Source organism: Nannobrachium achirus (assembly GCF_963921795.1).
Source record: "Nannobrachium achirus genome assembly, chromosome: 17".
Classification (NCBI taxonomy): Eukaryota; Metazoa; Chordata; class Actinopteri; order Myctophiformes; family Myctophidae; genus Nannobrachium; species Nannobrachium achirus.
The window spans coordinates 59,877,322-59,902,255 of record NC_137824.1 but is presented as its reverse complement, the minus strand read 5'-3'; the positions used below and the strand labels follow the sequence as shown (position 1 = coordinate 59,902,255).

At 42.9% G+C, this 24,934-nt stretch overlaps 1 protein-coding gene across 1 annotated transcript in view; it reads left to right on the top strand.

The window, feature by feature from the left end:
- Positions 1 to 3,028: 3,028 nt before the first annotated feature.
- The window catches only part of LOC308302580 (NACHT, LRR and PYD domains-containing protein 3-like), a gene marked incomplete at its 3' end in the record, with an annotated part of 35,603 nt that continues 13,697 nt past the window's right edge, over positions 3,029 to 24,934 (top strand). Inside the window, exons 1-4 of the mRNA XM_080746836.1 lie at positions 3,029 to 3,213; positions 16,805 to 16,855; positions 19,135 to 20,968; positions 21,696 to 21,866. Of these exons, the coding sequence (XP_080602962.1) occupies positions 3,033 to 3,213; positions 16,805 to 16,855; positions 19,135 to 20,968; positions 21,696 to 21,866 (2,237 nt within the window). The 5' untranslated portion in view covers positions 3,029 to 3,032. The remainder of the gene's footprint in view (positions 3,214 to 16,804; positions 16,856 to 19,134; positions 20,969 to 21,695; positions 21,867 to 24,934) is intronic.

Below are 24,934 nucleotides of genomic sequence, written 5' to 3'. Positions count from 1 at the left end.
AACCAATCAAGCTTGCCTGAGCCTCTTCTTCCTCATCATCATCTTCCTCAAGTTGCCCCTGAACTTCCTCAGGCTGCAGAATACCATTCTCCACCAACTTTCCCAGTAAACAAGCCCTTTTTGCATCCTTAAGCGTTCCAGTCACTGTGATCCCAAATTTTTCCCCAATTATCAACAGTTGATCAACAGTGCATTTATTAAGCAATTCCACTGATGGAGCTTTAACAAAGTCTTCTACCACTGAAGACATTGTGCAGAAAAAAACTGACCAAAAAATAAGGAAGTGTTGGGGCTGCATACAAGGGTGTAGTTTAACTTAACAACACTGAAACAAATCCCACCCTAACTAACTTATAACCTTATCTACCTACCTTTTCCTACGGCCGACACCCGGGTATGAGGAATGGTCCCCTACATCACATATTGTGAAACCCAAGATCTGTCGCTAACAAAATCACCACTAAGGGGAAATAAAAACTTAACAAAACAACCAGTACCCTACTGGCACTGGCGACTGAGGGACTTGTTCCACAAAAAAAAAAAAAAACTACTACCCCCCTGTATTAACAATCCCAACACTTACCTGAAACTGTAACTGCACAAAATGCTGTGGGGCCAAATGCTCCCTCTCTCCGGCTCCTAACAACAAAACAAACTTGTGTGAAACTCCCAACAATCAACAAATGTCAAACTGAAAACTAACTTTACATTTTCAATTAACCAGGTTAGACTTTTTGACGAGCCCCCATTTTGTCATGCACCAGGAACAATGCACCACAAAAGAGGGAGTCCACACAAGTCAAAAACGTTTAAATTATTATTTATTACTTAAATTAAATGAACTAAAGCAATGGTCAAACATAAAGGCAAGTGAGGTGTGAGCAAGTCAGTAGTCAGTGGTGTCTGCAGTGTATGCATGTGTGTAGTGTGCCGGGTGTGTGTTGTAGTAAGGTGTGTAAAAGAGAACTAAACAAAAGGCTTAGGCCACAAACAGGCCATGTGGCTCCCTGAGCATGACCTGCTCCTGGGAAGAGAGAGAGAGAGAGAGAGTGTGAGCTGGGCAGGAGGCCTTCCTTTTATACTCCCCAGACCACACCCCCTCCAAGGTGTGCGCAAATGAGCTGACGGCCTGCTCCTCCCTGCTATGACACCGAGCCAGGCGCCTAGCCTACAGTGAGGCAGAGAGGGACAGGGCCGTCACAATATACACAAATCTAATTATTTCAAACTGTGCAACATTCTTTAAATGAGTGAAAATAGCTGATGACAAGCTCAAACGTGACATGTTGTGAGCTTATAAAGCAGATCTTTTTGTTATTTGTCGTACAAAGTGCTTAAAGCAATGATAATAAATATATCATATAATATACCATATAAAAATCTTCTGTTGTCTCTCATGTTTCAGAGCTGAAGACATTGATGGATTCATTGAACCTGACTGCAGCATCTTCATGTGAGTCCTTAGTTTATTGAATTAATTGATATTCAGATAGACTTAAAATAAACTTTACTGTTTACTAGTGCAGGCCTAGCTCTGGTCCATCGCTTTCACCTCCCGCATTGCTCCCGGTGAAGCTCTGACAGACCCGTCGGGAAACACATGGACTCGAGATTGTCGGCCCGCCGAGCGCTCAATACTAGTGAAAATAAACAAAACCGTTTCACTACTCACCAAACCAAAGGTCGTTTTGCGCTGTTGAAAGTCTATTCTCCGCGGTGGTAAACCTCTCAGCACCCCACCTACTCTGTAAAATACATTATTTTTGTCATAAAATAAAACGCACACACCTCAGGCCACCTAGCGGCCACCGCAGATACAATGGTTAACAACCCGGAAATAAGCGGCGGTCGAGTTGGATGCACTTTATTTCATGCCAAAAATAATGTATTTTACAGAGTAGGTGGGGTGCTGAGGGGTTCACCACCGCGGAGAATAGACTTTCAACAGCGCAAAACGACCTTTGGTTTGGTGAGTAGTGAAACAGTTTTGTTTATTTTCACTAGTATTGAGCGCTCGGCGGGGCCGACAATCTCGAGTCCATGCCTTTCCCGACGGGTCTGTCAGAGCTTCACCGGGAGCAATGCGGGAGGTGAAAGCGATGGACCAGAGCTAGTGCAGGCCCAACCCCAACCCACATTGATATTGTGATGGTATTGTGTAGTTTTGTTGCTGTTGTGTTGATGGGATGGGATTGTGTATTTGTGTTGGTCTGTTGATGTGTGTAGTTGTGTAGAGTTGTCCAGGGTTTTTTAGAGAAAGGGAGAAGAGTCTGGGACGCGTGGAGCGTCGTCCAGGGTGTTTTAGGGGAGGGAGAATAGTCTGGGACGCGTGGAGCGTCGTCCAGGGTGTTTTAGGGAAGGGAGAAGAGTCTGGGACGCGTGGAGCGTCGTCCAGGGCGTTTTAGGGAAGGGAGAAGAGTCTGGGACGCGTGGAGCGTCGTCCAGGGCGTTTTAGGGAAGGGAGAAGAGTCTGGGACGCGTGGAGCGTCGTCCAGGGCGTTTTAGGGAAGGGAGAAGAGTCTGGGACGCGTGGAGCGTCGTCCAGGGCGTTTTAGGGAAGGGAGAAGAGTCTGGGACGTGTGGAGCGTCGTCCAGAGTGTTTTAGGGAGTCTGGGACGTGTCAGCACATTTAATAATTCTTATATGCATTTGTGTTTTGTTATATATTTCATATCATCACATGATGACCCAACAACATCTTTCCTGAAACAGATGAAGAAAAAGGTGAGCTTTTCTGTCCTGAGTATAGTTCAATACTAGAGGTAACATTTAATGCATTAAAGTACATGAATGAATCCCTAGAGGTAACCAGTGCTACCTTTAGTTTACCAGGATGTACATCCTCTATATCTTGTTCAAACCCATAAATGTACCAGTTGTTACACTAGTATTAATGTGTGGATGTAGAGATGCAGGAGCTTTATGTTCTGTGATGTATTTACTATTTATCTCAACCACTCTTCTTTTTCTCAGCACATGCTGTGATGCAGCACAAGGACCAGTTGATTCAACAGGTTCCACCTTCCACAGTCATGTCTCTAGTAGACCGTCTAGGAGACCAAGTCTCTCCTGAGCTCCATGATGAGATCCAAGCTGCAGAGAGGAGCGAGGACCAAATGAAGACCCTGTACACATCCCTGCTAGAACCAGGAGGAACATCTGTTAGAGCAGCCTTTTACCATGCTCTGAAACACCTCCTCTCTGAGACGCCTGGTAAGATCCACATTACTAAAGGACTTATTAAAACATTTTATTGACTGGTATTTATTTTTCCAAAAATCATCACTTTAATTTAAAAGAAAAAACACAACTAGAAAGGTGCAATTCTAACCTAAACCCATAGCACTTTTACTGTAGCACTCGCCTACCCTCGATGACCATACATGAAAGCTACTGATTAGGTAGTGGTCTACCTACGATATTATTTTCTAGATTGATATTCCTATCCATTTGTTATATTGTTGTTGATGTATTGACATATTATCTTGCTTATTGTATTGATGTATTGACCGAATTCACGTTACGCAACTTCCTGGTGCGGACGTCACGGTTGAAGGGGAAAACCTACTAAAAGCTAACACGCAAATTTAATGCAATTTCCGAATAGTAAAGTATAAAATACTGCTAGCATGATCAAGAACACAAGATAGTAAAAGGCACAAAGCATTATAATTTACTTTACCGTTCGAAATAATGATTTGTTGGCTTTAAGTCCAGCAATTTCTGTGTTATTTTACCCTTCAAAGCTGACATAAGCACCAGGAAGTTGCTGAGAAATTTGCTGAGTGCGCGTGCGTGAGCGGGACCTGATTTTTTTTATTACGTGCTTATTGTAAATCGCTCTGGATTAAGAGTATCTGCTAAATGCCTAAACTGTAATCCTGGGAAATAGCAAGTGTGGTTGAGTCACAAGGAATCCGCTGGGAAATGTATTCCGTCATATCATCTGTCTTTTTCATGCCCATATATGGATATCTCTGTATCTGTCAGTCCTTGTCCCTATTTCAGTGGTGCTTGACCCTTTTAGCCCATGTTCAGAGGGTAAAAGTTGTGCGGCATGAGGAGACGCATACGTGTATACAGGTTTCATGGCTGTACCTCAAACACAGCATGAGCTCTATCTGTTCAAAGTTCGCACTTTCGAAGGCTTCCTACAGCGCCACCATTTGGCCGATTGCTGTAAAAAGTAATAGCACACGTCACCACAGTAAGCTGAACACATTGATGTTTTTATTTTCATTTTCTGTCTAAGTATGTAGGAGTAGTAAGATACCGAAGTTTTGAGGAGAACTTGATATGACTAGTATAGTATAGAAAGAAATAATGACAATATCTAAAGTGTGCTCGCCTTTCAGGCGAGCCCACTAACTAGAAAAGAATGTTTTAGCATTAGCATTTTTTAGTATTAGCATTAACATTAGCTAGCATTAACATTAGCATTTCTAACATTACCATTTTTAGCATTAGCATTTTTTAACATTAGCATTAACATTTGTTAGCATTAACATTAGCATTTTTTTGCATTAGCATTTGTTACCATTAGCATTTATAGCATTAGCAGAATTAGTGGTTAGCCATTGGGACTGTGGGACCACCCACAAGTTTTTGACCAGTAACAGGTTGGGAAGTGGAGTTATCATGTTTAAAGCCCAGCCAATAGGAAGGCAGAGGGGGTGTCACACAACAGAGTAATGTATTATTAACCAACAGACACAATTTGAATGATGAAAAAAATCGAAAAGTTTGAAAAATTATGTTTCAAAATGTGTCAAATCCAATACATATTTTTCTGGCCTCTACTAAGTAAGGGCTGTAGGGGTGTGGCCTATGCACCTTATGAAGCCACGCCCACTCATAGAGGTGTCTGCTTTGGTTTTCAGTGATGTAAAAAAAGAAACGAAAAAAAAGGCATTGAAGTACATTTACTCAAAAAATAAATTAACTAAGTACATTTATTCAAGTACTTTGTTCTCAAGTACTTTGACTTTATTTGAGTATTTTTATCATTATAATAATAATTATTATTATTATTTATTTGTTTTTTATTTATTTTTTTCAAATTAAAAAGAAAAGAAAAAAGATCACAATGTGTCGAACTTGTAGATCTGATATTTTCAAAATATTTGTATGCATTTGAAAACTTGAAATGGGACATACTGCATAGCATAATGAGTAATTTTATTCCAAAATGTTTCATGATACCAATACTTCTTTACTTTCCCTCAATTAAATTGAATTGAATACCAGATTTTTACTTGTAACAGAGTACTTCTACATTGCAGTAGTGACACTTTTACTCAAGTAAACATTTGAGTACTTTTTCCACCACACACACACACACACACACACACACACACACACACACACGTTGTGATTGGCTGAGTGCTCTCGTCACGCAGCAGTTGCTTGCACACGCGCACGCACGCGCGCGCACACACACACACACACACACACACACACACACACACACACACACACACACACACACACACACACACACACACACACACACACACACACACAGAAACGGAGAGAAAAAGAGAGAGAGGGAGACGAGACGGATAGCTACTAGCTAGGCTATGCTAACTGCTAGCAACCATTCAACCAAGCTCCCAGTCCGTGGATTAATGCACGCACGCACACGCACGCACAGTGTGTGTGTGTGTGTGTGTGTGTGTGTGTGTGTGTGTGTGTGTGTGTGTGTGTGTGTGTGTGTGTGTGTGTGTGTGTGTGTGTGTGTGTGTGTGTGTGTGTGTGTGTGTGTGTGTGTGTGTGTGTGTGTGTGTGTGTGTGTGTGTGTGTGTAAAATGACAGGGAAGAACAGTCACAGAACACAGGCTGTACAGCACACGTTAGCTTTAGCGACCGGGCTACTATGAAGGTTGGCGCAGCTGTTAATTAAAAGTACAGTAGGCTCATTACATATTACAGTATTACCGTGATACGTACGAGGTTGAAAATATGCCACCCCAGACATGATAAAAAAACGTAAAGTGGTCTTATTCTACAATGCTGTAAGATACAGTTCCAATTTTTTTAACGGGTTCAGAAATGACTATTCTACATGTTCAATACGTCTATAAACAAATAGCTTAATTCCCTGAACTGCCCCTTCAAGCAATTACAGATCATTCCTATTGGCCGTGTAAGTACAGTACACACACCAAATTCCGAGACAGTACAATGCTGCAAACTGGAGTTATGGTTGTTTAAAGCTCAGCCAATAGGAAGAGAGGGGGCGGGCTTAAATAATTACAGCTCATTCCTATTGGCTGTTTAACTCATTTAGTGCCACCCCTTTCACCACTAGAGGGCGCCCAGTGGCCAGAGAAAATCCCATAGAGATATGCTGGTATATGCAGAAGCCCTGCAGCCATGACTTGCCTGAACACTTTCCTTTGTGCATGACTGCATGTACAGGAAGAGGATGAAGTTAGCTTGAAGTTAGCTATTGGCTACCAAGCATTTTAGAAGCCTTATTTTCGTCAACTTAGCCATGATTAAACCTTGCACACCTCATGCATGGGGAAAAAACAGAGAAGAATGAGCTCTGAAAAATCCAATGCAATCCAGAGTGGATTTGTGCAGTTTGTTCACAGCTTTCAAACAAAAAAATCCGATTGGAAATCCGTTCAGGCATTCTTGAGATAATCGCCCTTATGTTTTACATGTAATGTAAACAAAAATGGCTGCCCTGTATGTTAGATGGGGTTGTATGGGGGTGGAACATGCAAAATCGCGATTGAAATCATGTTCACCAGATTTGATGGGGTCCCAAAAAAAAAAAAAAAAATTCAAAAAAATTTTTTTCAAAAAAAAAAAATTTTTTTTTTTTTTTTTTTTTTTTTTTTTTTTTTATATCCCGAACTTGTTCGGGATAGGCACCCTGTGATACGATCATATATCCCGAACTAATTCGGGATAGGCACTCAATGAGTTAAGTACACACAGCGAGTTTCGAGGCGGTACCATGCTGCCAACTGGAGTTAGAGCTGTTTAAAGCTCAGCCAATAGGAAGATAGGGCGGGGCTTAAGTAATAAGTACCTATTGGCCGTTTAAGTCCAGACACCAAGTTTCAAGACGGTACCATGCTGTGAACTGGAGTTATGGCTACAGAGGGGGCGAGGCTTAATCAATTACAGCTCGTCCCTATTGGCCGGAAAAAGTCCAAAGTCATGTGAGTGTTTTAAAGTTTAAATCACGTTGCTAGGCAAAAGTATGCCAGAGTAATGTGGTGCCAAATTTTCTGGTGTTTTTATGGAGTCCCCCATTCAAAGTCAATGGGGTTTTTGGGCGTCGTTTTTTGCAAATTACGTCGCCATGGTAACGCGGATCGGAAAGAAAAGTAATAGCAACCTATTCCCGGCCGAGCCGCACGTTTTGATGTATATATTGCGGGGGTTGCATGAATTGTGCGGCAGTTATTATGTGCAGATATTTGCAAGAAGATGACTGAATTAAGTATGGCGGATTACAATAAGTGTTTTGCCATTGCATGGCAGGCACACTTAATAAACAGTTAACTAATGAATTAAAACTTCTGGAACAAAAACATGAGTCAAAGCTAATAATAAAACCCAACAACATATGACTTAAGTAAGAAAGCAAATTGGTGATCTTCTACAGCAAGAGCTGCAAGGCTATTGGCGAGACGCTTACGTAAACAACAGGCAGACAGAGCAGTTCATAAACTAATTGATGCCAATACGAATCAATTAAAGTATAAACCTGGATAGATTGAAAATATATTTAGTGAATATTACAAGGAACTGTATACTCGTACATCCACCTCCAGTGAAGAAGACATTAAATCATTTCTTGACACATTGGACTTACCCTCAATAGGCCAACAACAGAACAAAAGAATACTTAAAAATACCAGTAAGACTCCCTAATCGGGAGATAAGCGACCGTCAGGTCACAGTATACACAAAGAGGCCTGTAAGTGGCATTGGTTCCACCCACAAGTTTGTACGACAAATGGTTGATGAGTAAAGCCAAATAAAGTGTCGGCCAATCAGAGGAGGGGGCGGGGCAAAGTTAAACCAATTAAGGTGAAGGACTCTTAACCCTTTTTGTGCCTATCCCGAACAAGTTCGGGATTTTTTCAATCCAATACAATGTTTTTTTTGCTATTTTACTTACCCTGAGCTGCTTGTAGAGATGTGGGTGGTCCTGGTTCGTCCTACGCTTTCCAACGAGTGATTCTAGATGGTCCGACGATTTATTCCATTGAAAATGGTTTAGAATAAAGTTTAGAACCCCCCCCCCCCAAAAAAAAAAAACCTCAATCTATACTGTCGGCGGCGCAACATATTCCGGGGTGCCTATCCCGATCTAGTCCGGGATATTTAATAAAATGAATTAATTAATCGGAGGCCTCAACGAAGCCCCGGTCTAATTTTCCATCCATGCCCCGGGCCGCGATTCTGTTTACATCGGCCCGTAATCGGGCAACGCCGCCGCCCCGCGCCGCCGACTCCAATACAAACTCACATCTTTAGAGACCTTTTTCTCTGAACTGTGTTCCCAGGGCAGCAACAATGTTTTTTTGCAGCAAAAATAGCTTCAGATCGGGCTTCTAAAAAATAAAGAGGCTAATAGCTAACTGTTAGCTAACTTCCTCCGGTCTTCCTTCATAACAGTGTTTGCAGTGAAATCCCAAGCCGCTGCTGCCTGTGTAGACGGAAGTTAAAGCGAAGGCCTATGTAGAAATGTCTGGCACTCTAGTGGCCCCTGGCATTAAACCAGTTAATGAAGTTAATTGACACCACCCACAAGTGTGTACGACAAACGGTTGATGAGTAAAGCTAAATAAAGTTTGGGCCAATCAGAGGAGGGGGCGTGGCTAAGTGAAACCAATTAAGGTGAAGTACTCTTAATCAAGCCAATTGACACCACCCACAAGTGTGTACGACAAACGGTTGATGAGTAAAGCCAAATAAAGTTTGGGCCAATCAGAGGAGGGGGCGTGGCTAAGTGAAACCAATTAATGCAAACCCCATTATACCTGTTGTCATAGGACCCGTTTTGACCATCTCTTTGCCCTTGTACACTTATGCCCATATATGGAGATCTCTGCAGATACAGTGCCGGTTCCGGAAAACTCTGATGTCAGACATCAGCTCCGCATACGGGCGTCCATTTTATGCCCATACAGTATATGGAGATCTCTGTGAATTCCCTACCCTTTAATGCAAACCCCATTAAACCTGTTGCCTGTGTCCATTTATGCCCATATGAACATCAAAACACGTCATACTGATGACATTCAATACGTAACCATGGCATTTTTTGTTGACTCGTGGCATACGTGATGTCAGAGCCTTTTATGATGTGATGTCACAATGAGTCAGCGATTGCGCCGATTTCCTCAGAAACAGCCTGATGTCAACAATCATCTCTGCATAAGGAGATTCCGAACGTTTCGCGCTAGTTCGGGAAAACCGCAAAAATCAGGTCGGGTTGAGGCCCGACACTGCACTCCGCGCCGCGGTGGGGAACATGTGTGCCGAATCTGAAGCCGGTGGTGGCGAACGGTTCTCGAGATACGCGGATTACATACACACACACACACACACACACACACACACACACACACACACACTAGAGGGTAGCACGGGTCCAAAAAATTTAATCCGAGCCGAAATGGAACCGAGGAAATTTGGACCGAGCCGAACCGGCCCCGAGACAACTACAGATTTTCTAGCCCCGGCCCGAAATGGATCCGATAGTGGTTGGATCCGATCTGAACCGGAGGTAAATTAAATTGGACCCAGGCCGAATTAAATTGGCCCCGACCCTAAAATGGACCCGGGGAAAACGGACCCGATCTTGCAGCGTCTTTGTCCGATGCTATATTATGCTTATTTTTCAATATTAGGCTACTTTGAGAGTAGCAGACGCTTGACAGCGCAGTGAGCGGCGCTGAGCGCACCTCGCCCGCCTCTCAGAATAGGCGAGCGAGCCATCAGCGGAGAGTTGCGACGCATGCCGTGCGTGCAAAGCTGTGCATTATGCAGAAAATCTTGAACTCAGTCCCTAGCTCAACAATCACCGTGACATGACATCACACAACAAACACAAACCTGTCCAGGCAGTGAGTATGTTACTGTCCAGTAGTGTCCATGCACGACACCACAGCTCACATCACAAAGGTTTCCTCCTCCTGCGCTCTCGGCTGCCCGTCAGAATAATCACAGACAGGGACGTGCAGAGAATATTAGAGAGGCAGGGGCAGACATTTCTAAAAGGGCCTTTTAGAAATATAACTGAATGCTGCATTCTCTTGAATGCAGCCTTCAGTTATGATATGGAAAGTGCCCGGGGACATTTGAATTTATTTTACCAATGTAAAAAAAAAAATCATTCATGGTCTGAAGAGGGCACTTTTTACAGACGGATAAAGGGCAGGGGATCATGCCCCCTTTTATGTCTATGTGTGCAAGTGGCTGATCACAGAGACGAGACTCAGCCGGCTTGCGTGCGTCGGTGCGTTTGTGTTGCAGATAGACAGATTTTCGCCGACTTAATGTCGCCCGTCCCCGCAGATGATGTCCAGAAACATGTTCCATATAGGCTAAATGACGTTCCAACCTGCATCTTCCAGCCAGGTGGCCTTTGTTTGTATTTCACCTCGCAAAAGAAAGCCCTCCGTGATTTTCACTGCAGCAGCAGCGCAACGCTTGAGATTGGATGCGCTGAACGGGACTCACTCAATAAGCCAGAACAGACGATAATATGGATTTGGGAGCGTAATTACAATGCATGTCTCATTAAAAACAATATATATTTTAAAGTTGAAGGATATATATGTTTAAATCTCGGGTCCTCTCGGATCCTTTTCGGATCCTGCATTTTGGACAGCCCCGAACGGACCCGAGGGAATTAGACCCTACCCTACCCTAACCCGAGGGACAAGGCTCGGGTCTCGGGTTATCGGGTCCTGGAGGACCCATGCTACGCTCTAACACACACACACACAGAGACTTCTCGCATTTATTGTAAGATTTATGTTATCAATATTAAGGACATATCTGGGAATGCCCATATTTGGTAATGCCCTTATATGGGCATGTTTTGACATAACATTGTTGACTATTATGCAGGGGTCTCCATATCGTGAGTAACTGGTTCCATATACTGTGCTTCACTGGCCAGATGGCCAAGAATTGGCGCGTCGCATGTCACCCTGAGGTATCTTACTAGTATTAATTTATTCATTCATTAATTTTCTCCTTTGACTTGAATGGGAAATTGCAAACATTTCACTTTCCCCAAATATGGAGATGACTGACATCACGTCATAGACTGATACAGTATGTCCATATAAGGGCATTCTAAGATATGGACTCAACACATCAGGGATCTCCATATATGGGCATAAAAGGGTCAAGCACCGCTCAAATAGGGACAAGGACTGACAGATACAAAGATATCCGTATATGGGCATGAAAGGAACAAATGGTAAGACAAAATACATTTATTTCCCAGCGGATTCCTTGTGACTCGCGTCAGGGCAACCACACTTGCAATTCCCCATAATTATAATTTACAATTTAGGCATTTAGCAGACGCTCTTAATCCAGAGCGACTGGTAATACATAAATATAATAAGCAAGATAATATGTCAGTACATCAACAACAATACAACAAATGGATAGGAATATCAATCTAGAAAACAATATCTATATAGACCACACACCTAATCAGTACAAACTTTTTGTAAAACCTAAAAATGCTATCTAGCTTTCATGTATGGTCATCGAGGGTAGGCGAGTGCTACAGTACTGTACTATGGGTTTAGTCCACCTTTCTACTTGTGTTTTTTCTTTTAAATTAATTAAACCCATTCCCAGCCAACTTAAAATATGGATGTGCGCTAATAACGCCAGGAAATATTAATATTTTAATGTGATCAATTGTATGAGTTTGAACAGAGAGATGATAAACTATCCCCAAAAACACCACTAGAGTGCGCCATCGTAACACTGTACAGGTCTCTGTTTGAAGCTGTGTAAAGAGCCCCTCTATGGGTTTTAAAATGGCGGCGCACATGAGTACACACAACACGTGGATCTAAACGATTCGTGGCAGATCGTTCACACTGACCTATCGTCCGGGCAAATGGTCGGATGCAGACGCCACACAAAAAAATCGGAATGAAAATCCGACCTACTGAAGCGGCGTTATGGATGTTGTTAGTATGTTAGCAGGCTAACGGCTGGGAGCTGCCATCTTACACAGACAAGGACTGAATACCAGTGACGTCATCAGCCTATCCTTTTTTTTCCACGGTCTATCGTCACAGCCAGTACAAGGTAGGGGAAACCGTTTGGGCCGCTAATACATCGAAAAAAATGCTAAAAAATTGCTTTTATATAAAAGTCGATCTGAGAGTCGATCGGCAGGGACGTCCATAATAACAATGTCGATCTAGGAGTCGATCGGCGCTAAGTGAGTTAAAGGGATGATGTTCGGAAAAATGAATACCAGTCAATAAAATGTTTAAATAAGTCATTGCGACCGTCAGGTCGCAGTTACTATCAAAACCTCCACCGGCTGTCTGTCCGTCAGTCAGTCTGTCTGTCATGTCATGTCACGTCACGTCACGTCACACTTTTGCCCAACTCATATCTCCGCCATCGTTGCCCCTATCCATGTGAAGTTTTCCACACACACTCCTTGCCTGCCAAACCACAACCTTCAGGACCCCCGGACCTCCACAGACCCCCTGCCACCGCCGCCAAATAGTGCAAAAATGACCAAATCAACACCCCAACTGGGCTGCTCACGGGGAATTCCCGGGGACCACCGACTCCTGCTGCTCCAACAGTCCTTCACCTTCATTGGTTTAACTTTGCCCCGCCCCCTCCCCTCATTGGCCAAAACTTTATTTGGCTTACTCATCAACCGTTTGTCGTAAAAACTTGTGGGTGGTGTCAATTGACTTGATTAAGAGTCCTTCACCTTAACACAATGGCTGCTGCCATTCACTTATGCTTTATTTCGAAGAGCCCCGGAAGCTCCGTGCGTGTGAACGTGGGTGTACACTGACGATACAGGAAGGAGATCAGTTTGTTTACAAACGGTCGCGAAAACTAAAATCCTAACCGGGGCCGATCATCACGGCATAGTGTCGCCGTGAAAACAAGTGGATCTCGACCTCCTCTGCGTTATTTGCACCTTATTTCGAGATAAAGCCGTTTTTGAGCGGTGGTCACACCGTCTCCTATACGTGGCCGTGTGTGTGGGTATGCGTGCATGCATGTGTGCGTGTCTGTCTGTATGTAGCCTGAGTCTGCAATACCTTTTCTGACCACACATGTAAAGGGAGGGGCGCTGTTGTTCAGGCCAGGCACACTCACACTTACATTCACACACAAATACATTATTGTAACTTAAATGGAGCCTGGTGACATTCCTACAGCTCTTCAGACCCGTCCACCTCCATTGTAACCAAGACATTTTCACTCCACCAAATCACGTCTTTGCCACCCTTTTAACGCATTCACAGGCCTCTCCAACTTAGGCAACATTATTATTTCATGTATTAATGTTTAATGTAAGAAAATTTACTTTTAAATTATTTACTTTATTGACTTTAAAATGGACTTAAATTAACTTGGAGAGGCCTATGAATTTGTTAAAAGGGGGAAAATACGTGATTTAGTCTGCTTACCAGCGAGTGAAAATGCCTCGGTTACAATGGAGGTGGACGGGGCTGAAGAGCAGCAGGAATATCACCAGACTCCAGTACGCTAAATGGTGACGTCACGTCTGCTTTCCACGCTTACAATGGGAGTCGACGTAAGTGTCAGAACTCTCTATCAATGGGTCTGATCATATACTGTACTATTATAATTCCGGGGCGTGTCAGCGGGCCTTTAAGAATTAAAAGGGCATCCCAAGAGTGCTCTTCAGTGTGCGTAGATTGTGTTCTTACTTGAGAACAAATACGAAAACATTGGTGTGTGCCAAAATCTTCTTAAAAACGTCCTAAGTGGGTCTAAGAAATGTCTTTGTAAGAACCGTCATGTCATGTTGTCACTGTGTTTGAATTTCTTCTCAGATCCCATAAGGAAGATGTTTACATCCAAGCGTGAGCGTGATCCTGAATGTGAGTGTGTTTGAGAACACACTCACCTTCAGGATCACGAAGGTCTAGTTTAGTATGAGAAATGTATGTGCCATGTATGTGCATAAAAGGGATGTATGATGTCATAGACATCATAGGACTTTCACATAACGAATACCAGTAACTGAGTAAGCATGTTAGGGGTCGCACAGCATATCTCCATATACAGTTCATGGATCTCCGGTACCAGGGGTCTCCATATATGGTTAATTGGTTCGATATACATCACTGGCCAGATGGCCAAGACATGGCTTGTCATCCTTAGGCATCCTAATAATAATTATTATTAATAATTAGTTTATTTTCAATGAACTGACCCACAGCGGCGGCGTCAGACGCGCGCAGGTGAGGCTTTGCCGCCTCACCCGCCGCTCCGATACGCTGCTGTACTATTTCTAGGCGTTTTTTTACCACGGAAATGGATGCGCCACATCCATTTGGTGTTACCGTGCAGCACTTAGAGGGGCCACACCATAGAATTCAAAATGTCTATTTTTTCATGTATTTTATTATTCCCAGTGTATTTTTCCACCCAAAAAATACAATTCATTAACTCTAAGCCTTGGTTTTCTTTTCTGTGATTTTCTGTGTCCGAATGGTTCTCTCCTGAAAAGGGGACTGGTGTGATGTCACACCAGGGCCCATTTCCATAGTACCGCCCCTCCACTTCAGTTTCCTGGCAACTGAAGAGAAGGGCGCGGTACTTTTGGGGTTGATTCTATTTAGACTATGGGGTGGGCGTAAAGTGGTGCTCCAATTCCAATTTAGCCCAAAGACAGCGGCCCATTGCCAACAAAGGGCATTTTGGTATTGCACCTGAAAAGGCTTGGAATTAGAGATGGACAGAACATGAAATTTCAATATCCTGGTTGTTTAGGCTAAAACCTGTATTAAACTGTATTATGGACCAATAATATAAAATATATATTTATAACTACTGACAGACTACAACTTGTTCAAAATGCGGCAGCCAGAGTTTTAACTAAAACTAAGATAAGAGAACATATTACTCCAGTCTTAGCGTCGCTACACTGGCTCCCAGTTGTTTTTAGGATTGATTTTAAAATTATTTTACTTGTTTATAAAGCTCTAAATGGTCTGGCACCTTCATACCTCTATGACTGCCTGCATAGATATGTTCCAAACCGCCCACTCAGGTCCTCTAGTGCAGACCTAGCCTTATTTCAGACTCTTGTCCCTATTCTATTTGATTACAAAGGGAAGGGGATTTGAAATTTAAAATTCCCAATCACAAGAGATCTGGTCGGAGGGGTTGTGTTTGACTTGTGTACACAAAACATTCCCTCCTCCCCCTCCCCTCTATGACATGCACCAAACAGGTCATTGTCTTTTTCATTGATTAGAGAGAATCACTAACGAGCTATCGACACTTGTAGTTGTAGCTCTTTTGAAGTTCAAAGGAGGCAATTAAGAACTCTGGTGAGCCACCCCTCCCTCCACTGTTTCTGTTGATTTTCAAAAGTTAGACCCACCCCTCCTCCGTCTTGCAGAGAAAGAGGCGTGTCATATGCCACTTCCAGACCAAGAGAAGCAGTCCACTCAGAGAGTGGGCGGGTCTATTGGCTGGAGCCAGGCAAGTGCAGACCTACTTGAGGCGCCAACAATGACATAAAAAAATATGGTGAAGCAGCTTTCTGCTTCTACGGACCGACAGCTTGGAATAAACTCCCACTACACCTAAGACAGGCAGCCTCTGTGAATAGCTTTAAAGCACAGCTCAAGACCTATTTCTTTACTCTTGCTTTTAATGTTTAAATCCCTGTGCAGTTTAACACATCGGATGCCCACATGGTTTTGACGTTTTAATTTGCTGGTGCCCATGGCAACGCGTCATTTTACCTACCGGCGAGAGTACTGGCGAGAAAAGTAATCCGAGTAAATGTAATCCGAGTATTTCCTGTTTATTTCGCGAAAATCTTTTCTTTCAGTCAGGACCGTTTTTTATCAATTCTAAGCCACAGTGTTTGTGTTACGGCAGGTAGAAGAGGCTGCCGTTTTGAAATGAAAGTGATTTAAAAGCTAGATTAGGAGGAAACAGCATTTTTGTGAAGCCGATAAACAGGAAGTCAACGAGGCAGACAGCACGTCCGGGTGACGTAATTGCGCACTGCATGTTGGGAAATGGAGTTTGTTTCATCACCGCGGTAGCCAAGTGCAGTAGCTACAGTACAGTATAGTTTACTGTACAACGCGTCAAACGCGTCGTGGGCACTCGTAAAGATCAAAGAGATTGGCGCGTTGACACCACGTGGGCATCCGATGTGTTAATTGACGTCCGCACTGTTCTGAAATTGTTCTTCAATTTGTCTGCTTTATTGTAATCATTGTAATTATTATTATTATTTATGTATTTATTTTGTTAAGCACTTGTGCTTCATCTTCTGCTCTGTAAAGCGCTTTGAGCTGCATTTCATGTCATGAAAGGTGCTATACAAATAAAGTTTTATTATTATTATTACTTTATTTTCCATTGTAATACTATTACTTTCACATTCTAGGTAGACTGAATTAACTGTGTGTGTGTGTGTGTGTGTGTGTGTGTGTGTGTGTGTGTGTGTGTGTGTGTGTGTGTGTGTGTGTGTGTGTGTGTGTGTGTGTGTGTGTGTGTGTGTGTGTGTGTGTGTGTGTGTGTGTGTGTGTCATAGACTATCCACCAAGAGTTTTTCCATCACCAGACAGTGATCCACCAGAACATGGTATGTACAGGATGTTTCTCTTTTGTTACTACTCTATTGTTTATTATTATGTTATTAATTTAGCTATGATTTCTCATTGGTTTCAGCCACCATTTTCTATTTGTGTTTCACTTTGACTCTCTTTCATTCATTATCTCTCCCTCCCTCCCCACCTCCTTCATAACAAATACATATTGTCAACATTTTTCTTTAATAGACAAACAGTCTGTCACAATTGCCACTTAAGCTGGCCTGACATTAGAATATAATCGGGCGTGATTGAATCGGGTACCATTAAACACTACAGGATGATTATCTGACCAGATAATCTAAACACGCTCACACTAGCCGTTTTGGAAAGTTGGGTGCTCCGCACAGTACAGGATTCTATCCAGATTGAGTCGGGCCTGAACAAAGCAATAACACATAATAATATACATTTATATAATGAATACAAAATGTCACGGGGGCTGTTCTCAGCGCTTCGCCTTGCAACACACACACACACACACACACACACACACACACACACACACACACACACACACACACACACACACACATTAATGTTATCCACTCAACAAGCCATCGCCTCGCGCAACGGAGGAACAAAAAAACACTTCAATATGGAATTTGGGTCCAATTTTGATGATAAAAATGGGAATGAGAGAGAGAGAGGGAGAGAGAGAGCGAGACTACTAGATACTATGGTCTTGCGTCAGCGCAGCCCTCACACTAGACGACATTTATACCCGATAGTCGGGCCCGATTCAGTCGGAGGCAGCCCGATTTTCAGGAGGGTAATTAAATGCCCCGATTGTCGGGTAGTGTTAGGCCAGCTTAAGTTCATGTTTTCGTCTGTAAACAATATTAGCTTGTCTACCAGTATTTGAATTGTTATATATTTTACATAATTTACATCATTTAGCTGGGGATCAAACTCAGAACCTTCCAATTCCCAATCTTTATCAACTGAACCACTGCCTCCTGTGATTATCAACGTGGTGTCTCTATTGTTTGCATGTTGGTGCATTATAATCAGTGGCGGAGCGACCCCCCGCCGGGCCCTAATGCGAGGTTTTCACCACAGGCCCCCCACCCCACCCACCGATCCTTCAAAATTGGTCAGAAACAGCGCAGCACAGCGGCTGTCAACACAATAATATACAGTAGGCAACAGCGGCCATCAGAACACAACGTTCAACGTTTTCAGGCCAAGGACCCCTTAGTTGAGAGAGAGATGAAGCAGGGACCCCCACAACCTTTTCAGAGATTCCATAGTTTAATCGTTTGACAGCACAATCATCAGTGTATTTTGGATTCATGTCAATTTGTGTTTCAGATATTTAACCACTTGAACCATCATTACCTAATAAACCTGTCCCTTTCCCCTCTAAAACAAACCTCTTTGCCGAAAATAGCCGATCTACAAGCTCACGAGCTTAGATCTGCTATTTTTGGCTACAGTTCTCATAATATGGACACTAGGGTTCAAGTGGTTAATATAAAAAGGATTGGAAGATTTGGAGGACCCCCTGTAGTAACTTTGTCTGAGGAGCCCCTGTTGAATACCCCTGGTATAAAATGCTATTAATTACCTTTGAGTGGAAATTATGTTCCTAATCCTCCTCCTCTGAGTCACGGACTGATCAACAATATCCTACTTGCTTCTGTAGCCTACAGTTCTTTTTCTTTTTTAATTGGGCGGCGGGCCCACCAAAGAAATCAAATAATAGTTTAAGAGCCATGCTGTAGAAAACTACAGATAACGGACTTAACGCTAAACAGACGGCGGGGTGTTCCATTCCACCTCAACGGCAGAGAGAAGCATGCCTACCGCTAAAAGTAAACAGGAAACAGCTGTTCTCAAGCAACTGCTGTGATAGGCCAATCAGTCAATCTTCTCAATCCGGTAGGCATTTCAAAAAAACGTTTTTTTCTTTTTTTCTTTTTTTTTTCCGGAGCGGTGGCAGGCCCTCTCCCACCCGGGCTTCATTGGCTGCATCGCCTATAGCTCCGCCCCTGATTATAATTAATGTGATATGTGATAGCGGGTTGGTTGCCTAAAACCATAATACAAGATACGGGGGGGGGGGGGGGGGGGGGTCTAAACTGTTGTTGAAAAAACTGTCATTCCCAATTTATGAAATGTATGAAAAAAAGAAAAGATAGAAAGGGTCTACGAAGGTATTGCAACATGACATGTTGTGAGCTTGTATATCAGTTGTTTTTGCTACCTCTCATACCTCTCATTGGAGGACCACATCTACCATAACATGCTCTATTCTTTGGTCATTTAGAAACTCCTGATCCTGTGTGTCAACAACTCAAGTCTAACCTGAAGGAGAGGTTTCAGTGTTTTCTAGAGTGGATCACAGAAGAAGGACCAAAAACACTTCTGAATCAGATCTACACAGAGCTCTACATCACAGAGGGAGGCAGTGGAGATGTTAATAAAGAACATGAGATCAGACAGATTGAAAGAGCATCCAGGGAACCAGCCAGATCAGAAACACCAATCACATTAGAAAACATCTTTGAGCCTTTACCTGGACAAAATGAACCAATCAGAACAGTGGTGACAAAGGGAGTTTCTGGCATCGGTAAAACAGTCTTAACTCAGAAGTTCACACTGGACTGGATAGAAGACAAAGCCAATGACATTTTCCATTTTGTGTTTCCATTCACTTTCCGAGAGCTGAATTTGATGTTAAAAGAGAAGAAGAATTACAGCCTGGTGGAACTAATTCATGACTTTTTTGGTGAAATCAAGGAAGCAGGAATCTCCAGCTTCAACAGCTCCAAAGTTCTGTTCATCTTTGATGGTCTAGATGAGTTTCGGTCTTCTTTACAGTTCCAGAAAAATAACATCTGGACTGATGAAACAAAGCCAACATCAGTGGACGTGTTACTGGCAAACCTCATCAGTGGTCACCTGCTTCCCTCAGCTCGCATCTGGATAACCACACGACCTGCAGCAGCATCGCAGATCCCTAGAGATTATGTTGACAGGATGACAGAGATTAGAGGGTTCACGGACCTCCAAAAGGATGCATACTTCATGAAGAGATTCAGTGATGATGAGAACCAGGCCAGAACAGTCACCTCACACATCAAGACATCACGAAGCCTCCACATCATGTGTCACATCCCTGTCTTCTGTTGGATCATTGCTTCAGTTCTGGAGAGCATGTTGAAAAAAGCGAGGAGAATATCACTGCCAAAGACACTGACTGAGATGTACCTCCGTTTCATGGATGTTCAGTCTGAACAGACCAATTTGAAGTATCATGACAAAGATAAGACACCGGCTGACTGGGATAAGGGCATTCTGTCTCTGGGAAAACTGGCTTTTGAACAGCTGGAGAAAGGCAACCTGATCTTCTATGAAGAAGACCTGATGGAGTGTGGCATTAATATCAGAGATGCAGCTGTGTACTCAGGAGTGTTCACCCAGATGTTTAAAGAGGTGAAGGGTGGGTGGTACAGGGAAGAGGTGTTCTGCTTTGTTCATGTGAGTGTCCAGGAGTTTCTTGCAGCTCTGTATGTCTTTCACACATTCAACAAAGATGGTGTCAACCTACTGTCAACCTCCAGGTGGTCCAAGCTATTTAGAGGCAAATCTAAGATCAAACACCTCTACCAGAGTGCTGTAGACATGGCCTCACAGAGGGAAGATGGACACTGGGACTTGTTCCTCCGTTTCCTGCTGGGCCTCTCACTGGAGACCAATCAGAGTCTCTTACAAAGACTGTTGGGACAGACAGGAAGTAGATCACAGGCCAATGAGGTCAATCTTTTGGGAGAGACAGGAAGTAGCGATCAGACCAATCAGGAAACTGTCAAGTACATCAAGGAGAAGATCAGGGAGAATCCCTCTCTAGAGAGAAGCATCAATCTGTTCCACTGTCTGAATGAGCTCAATGATCATTCTCTAGAAGAGGAGATCCAACAGTCCCTGAGTTCAGGAAGTCTCTCCACACAGAAACTCTCTCCTGCTCAGTGGTCAACTATAGCTGCCATGTTGCTGTCATCAGGAAAGGATCTGGATGTGTTTGACCTGAAGAAATACCAAGCTTCAGAGGAGGCTCTTCTGGGGCTGCTGCCACTGGTCAAAGCCTCTAGTAGAGCAGTGTAAGTGATCTAATAACTGGATACATTTAATATATTATATCATTGTTCTGTTATAGGAAAGATAATTCAGCATTAAACCATTTCAGCATTCCTTATATGACACATAGTGAAAATAGCAGATCTACAGCTCATAGCATGTGATGTGAGCTTGTAGATCTGCTATGTTCACTATTTTTGAAAAAAAAAATGTATAAGATTTTTGAATATGTTTTAATTTTGATCATTTATAATGACATGCCCCAAATAGGGAGGTCAAAGGTTAATACTCCCATAGAGATTAAAGGGGAGAATCACCCATTTTCATGGTGTACTTTACAAATGGGTGTTTCTCCTCTTTAAGAGAAAGTTCATTAAAATCAGCTGAAGTCTTCTTAAACTAGTTCTCTCTGTGTGTGTGTGTGTGTGTGTGTGTGTGTGTGTGTGTGTGTGTGTGTGTGTGTGTGTGTGTGTGTGTGTGTGTGTGTGTGTGTGTGTGTGTGTGTGTGTGTGTGTGTGTGTGTGTGTGTGTGTGTGTGTGTGTGTGCGTGCCTGCATGTGAGTTTCTGTATACATCATGTAAAAGAACAGAAGCAATGTTTGCAATTTATTTAGCTGATAAATAAAGCATTTTATGGAATTGGAATGACAACATAATGATAAAATAATGATAGCATTGTATATATAAATTACTAATTACATGTTTCTTAAAAAAAAAAAAAGGATTTAATTCACACGTTTGTTTCTCCAGGCTGAGTGGCTGCAACCTGTCAGAGAGATGCTGTGAGGAGTTATCATCAGTTCTCTGCAACTCCTCTAGTTTGAAGGAAATTGATCTCAGCAACAATGATTTGACCGATTCAGGAGTGAAGAAACTCTCTGCTGGACTGGGGAGTCCAGACTGTACACTGGAGACTCTCAGGTCAGTATTCCTGAACACCATGCATATCCTGGTTTAAAAAGGGGCGAGATGCCACAGCTGCACGCGAGATGCCACAGCTGCCCGCACACGCGCCACATGCACATGCGTGCATGCACGTGCACGCACACCGTCAAGTTGTCTTGACGCGGTGGTTAACACTTCGATCCCCCTACCTGTCTGCTAGCTTTGCATAACAATACTCGGGCATGCCTCTCCCCCATACTGTACATCCTCACAGCAGGGCAGCTGTGGTTAAGGCTAACGACGTGCTTAGCTGCACTAAAAAAGAGCTCGGACGACGGATGTAAAACGAGCACATTAGAACAAATGGGGCTGATGTGCATGGGTAACGCATAGCGTTAGTGGAGTTCTAACACTATGGACCAGAATTGGGGGAACACCAGGAAATACAATTGACAACATTAAAATGCTTTTTTATTAAACAATACAGGCTTGTATTCTGGCATACAACCGTTCATATAAATCTTATGTTTGTATATATAGAAAAAGAAAATAAATTAATTGAAACTAAAATAAAAACAACAAATTAACAATATAAATAAATAAGAACTATAATTAGGCTACATTAAAACAAGTTTTCCATCATGTGTGTAATGAATACAGTAACGAACGGCAGGCTGCGCGCACACATGGCATTGACGTGCACGTGACGTGCACGTGACATCATGAGAATAGAGTTACTCTACTTCAAAAATCCACATCACACCACTGGGTTTAAATACATGTGGAGATTACCTTGATTAATTGATTCACATTTAATTAGAGGGAGAGAGACAAAGCCAGACAATAGCGATTGTAATTATAACTAAGAAAGGTGCAATTCTGGCAAATTGTGAGTGTGTTGCACAGACACTAATCTGAATTCCCAGAAGTTCTTTATTTTTTCGCCACTAGGGGGGCGAGAAGAACTTCTTGGCAGAAACCATTATATCTCTGGGCCGGGATTTTTCAACCTAGATAACTTCAGTCAAAAGGTTAACAAAAAACAGGTTGACTTTAGCTGGCATAAAAGTTCTCTGACCTAACAATAGTGTGTTGCCTTTAGCAACCACTGAAATGCAAATTATCCGTTAGATTGAACAAAGGCAAACTCCAATGCTCTAGAGGTGTGAAATCAGCAAAACGTTTCAGAAGGGGAAAACAAACATTTGTCTTGAATATTTAGGAAAAGTCATGGAAGGGCACATTTCTGAGAGCTTCATGAGCAAAGTTATTCCACTTCTAAATCTCAAAATTATTCCAAATGACAGCTTAGACACCTGTGTGTGTGAAGACACAAACATTGTCCACATGGAATATTTTCCACTAAGCATTTGGGATGATAGTTCTGTGTGTGTAGCACACTATTCTGATCTGTGGGTTTGTGTTAAATTGTGGTGTTAAGATGTCCCTCTGTGCTCGGGTAGCGCAGTGGTAAAGTCCCTGCCCACAATTTATAATTTAGCATTTAGCAGACGCTCTTAATCCAGAGTGACTTACAATAAGCAGATAATACATCAATATAATAAGCAAGATAATATAGGCAAACACATGGTCAAAACGGGTCCTATATGACGACAGGTATAATGGAACCGTTCGTCCCACCAGCCTCAAATTCGGCAAACGCGCTCCCCGCCTTAGCGGGGAGTGCAGTGCCCAGCCTCGACCCGACCCAATACGCGGTTTTCCGGAACCGGCGTGAAAGGTTCCGGAAACCGTGGAGCTAATGTCTGACGTCGGGGTTTTCCGGAACCGGCACTGTGTCTGCAACACAGTCAGAGGCACAGACAGCTACAGAGATCTTCATAATTGGCATAAAGGGACACAGACAGGTACAGAGATCTCCATGTACGGGCATAAAGGGACACAGACAGAATGGTCAAAACGGGTCCTATGACAACAGGTATAATGGGGTTTGCATTAAAGGGTGGGGCATTCATTCCCTATTTACATCATTCCGGAGTTGGCCGGTCCCCGACTCGACGCTCGGCCGCCCGACAGGCAGATACAGAGATCTCCATATATGGGCATAAAATGGACGCAGACAGACGAATATGTCCCAGAGTTTCAGTTAGCCGGTATTTACCGGCCATTGACCATTAAAATGTTTAATTGGACGTTAATTATAAAGTCCACCGGCCATCTTGGCCGGCTGGGAAAATGTCTCCCAGGCTATTTTATCATTTGGCTCCCTTTAAGCTATTTTATCATTTAAGCCTATTATTATTATTATTATTTGCTCACAACACGTCGCAATTCACTGCGCTATGAGCTTGTATGTCTGCTATAGATACGCAACACGGCCATACGGCGAAGCATACATCAAGCTTCACAGCTGCAGCTCCAGTGCTTGTCCCAAATCAGCGCTGTATTGTTCGCTGGAGTCGGGGTTTACTGTTGCATGATGAACAGAACCGTGCGGATTCCGTGGTAATCTTAACCAAGCCAGACTCAGTTGACGATTATAAAAAAGGGACCCGAACTCTGTGGAACCACGTGGATATTATACAAGACTTTCTGATGCAGAAATGGATTTGGTGGTGCGCAGTGGGTGACTTGTTGATTTCAGGCAACTGAGAGAAGTCAACCTTCCTTGCGCCATCATAACATAATATTAACAAAACAAAACAAAGGTTGTATGTTTGCAACTTTGCATATTAAGGTTTAATGAGATGTAAAGACCAAATCATACGTAGATTAATTTGTAGGCTATTGTGTGGCGGCGGTGGCGCGCAAGCAGTTCACTTGCGCCCACTTTATTCACTTATTGTTTGACAAGCAATAGTTCTGTATAAGTAGATAGATATTATTTAGTTAACTATAAAAACAGGAACAGAATGCATCTATGATAAAGAGGAAAGAAGCCCAGTGCTGACATAAAATGCTATAAATATCAGTTGGGTGCACATTGCACATACAGTATCTGCAAACACGCATGTGACGTTCATTATAATATGGCCGATACATTAATTAATTGGCTGGTAAAATATAATCCTGCTGGCCAAGGTGGCCGGCCCCAAAAATGCCTAGCGGAAACCCTGATATCTCCATATATGGGCATAAATGGA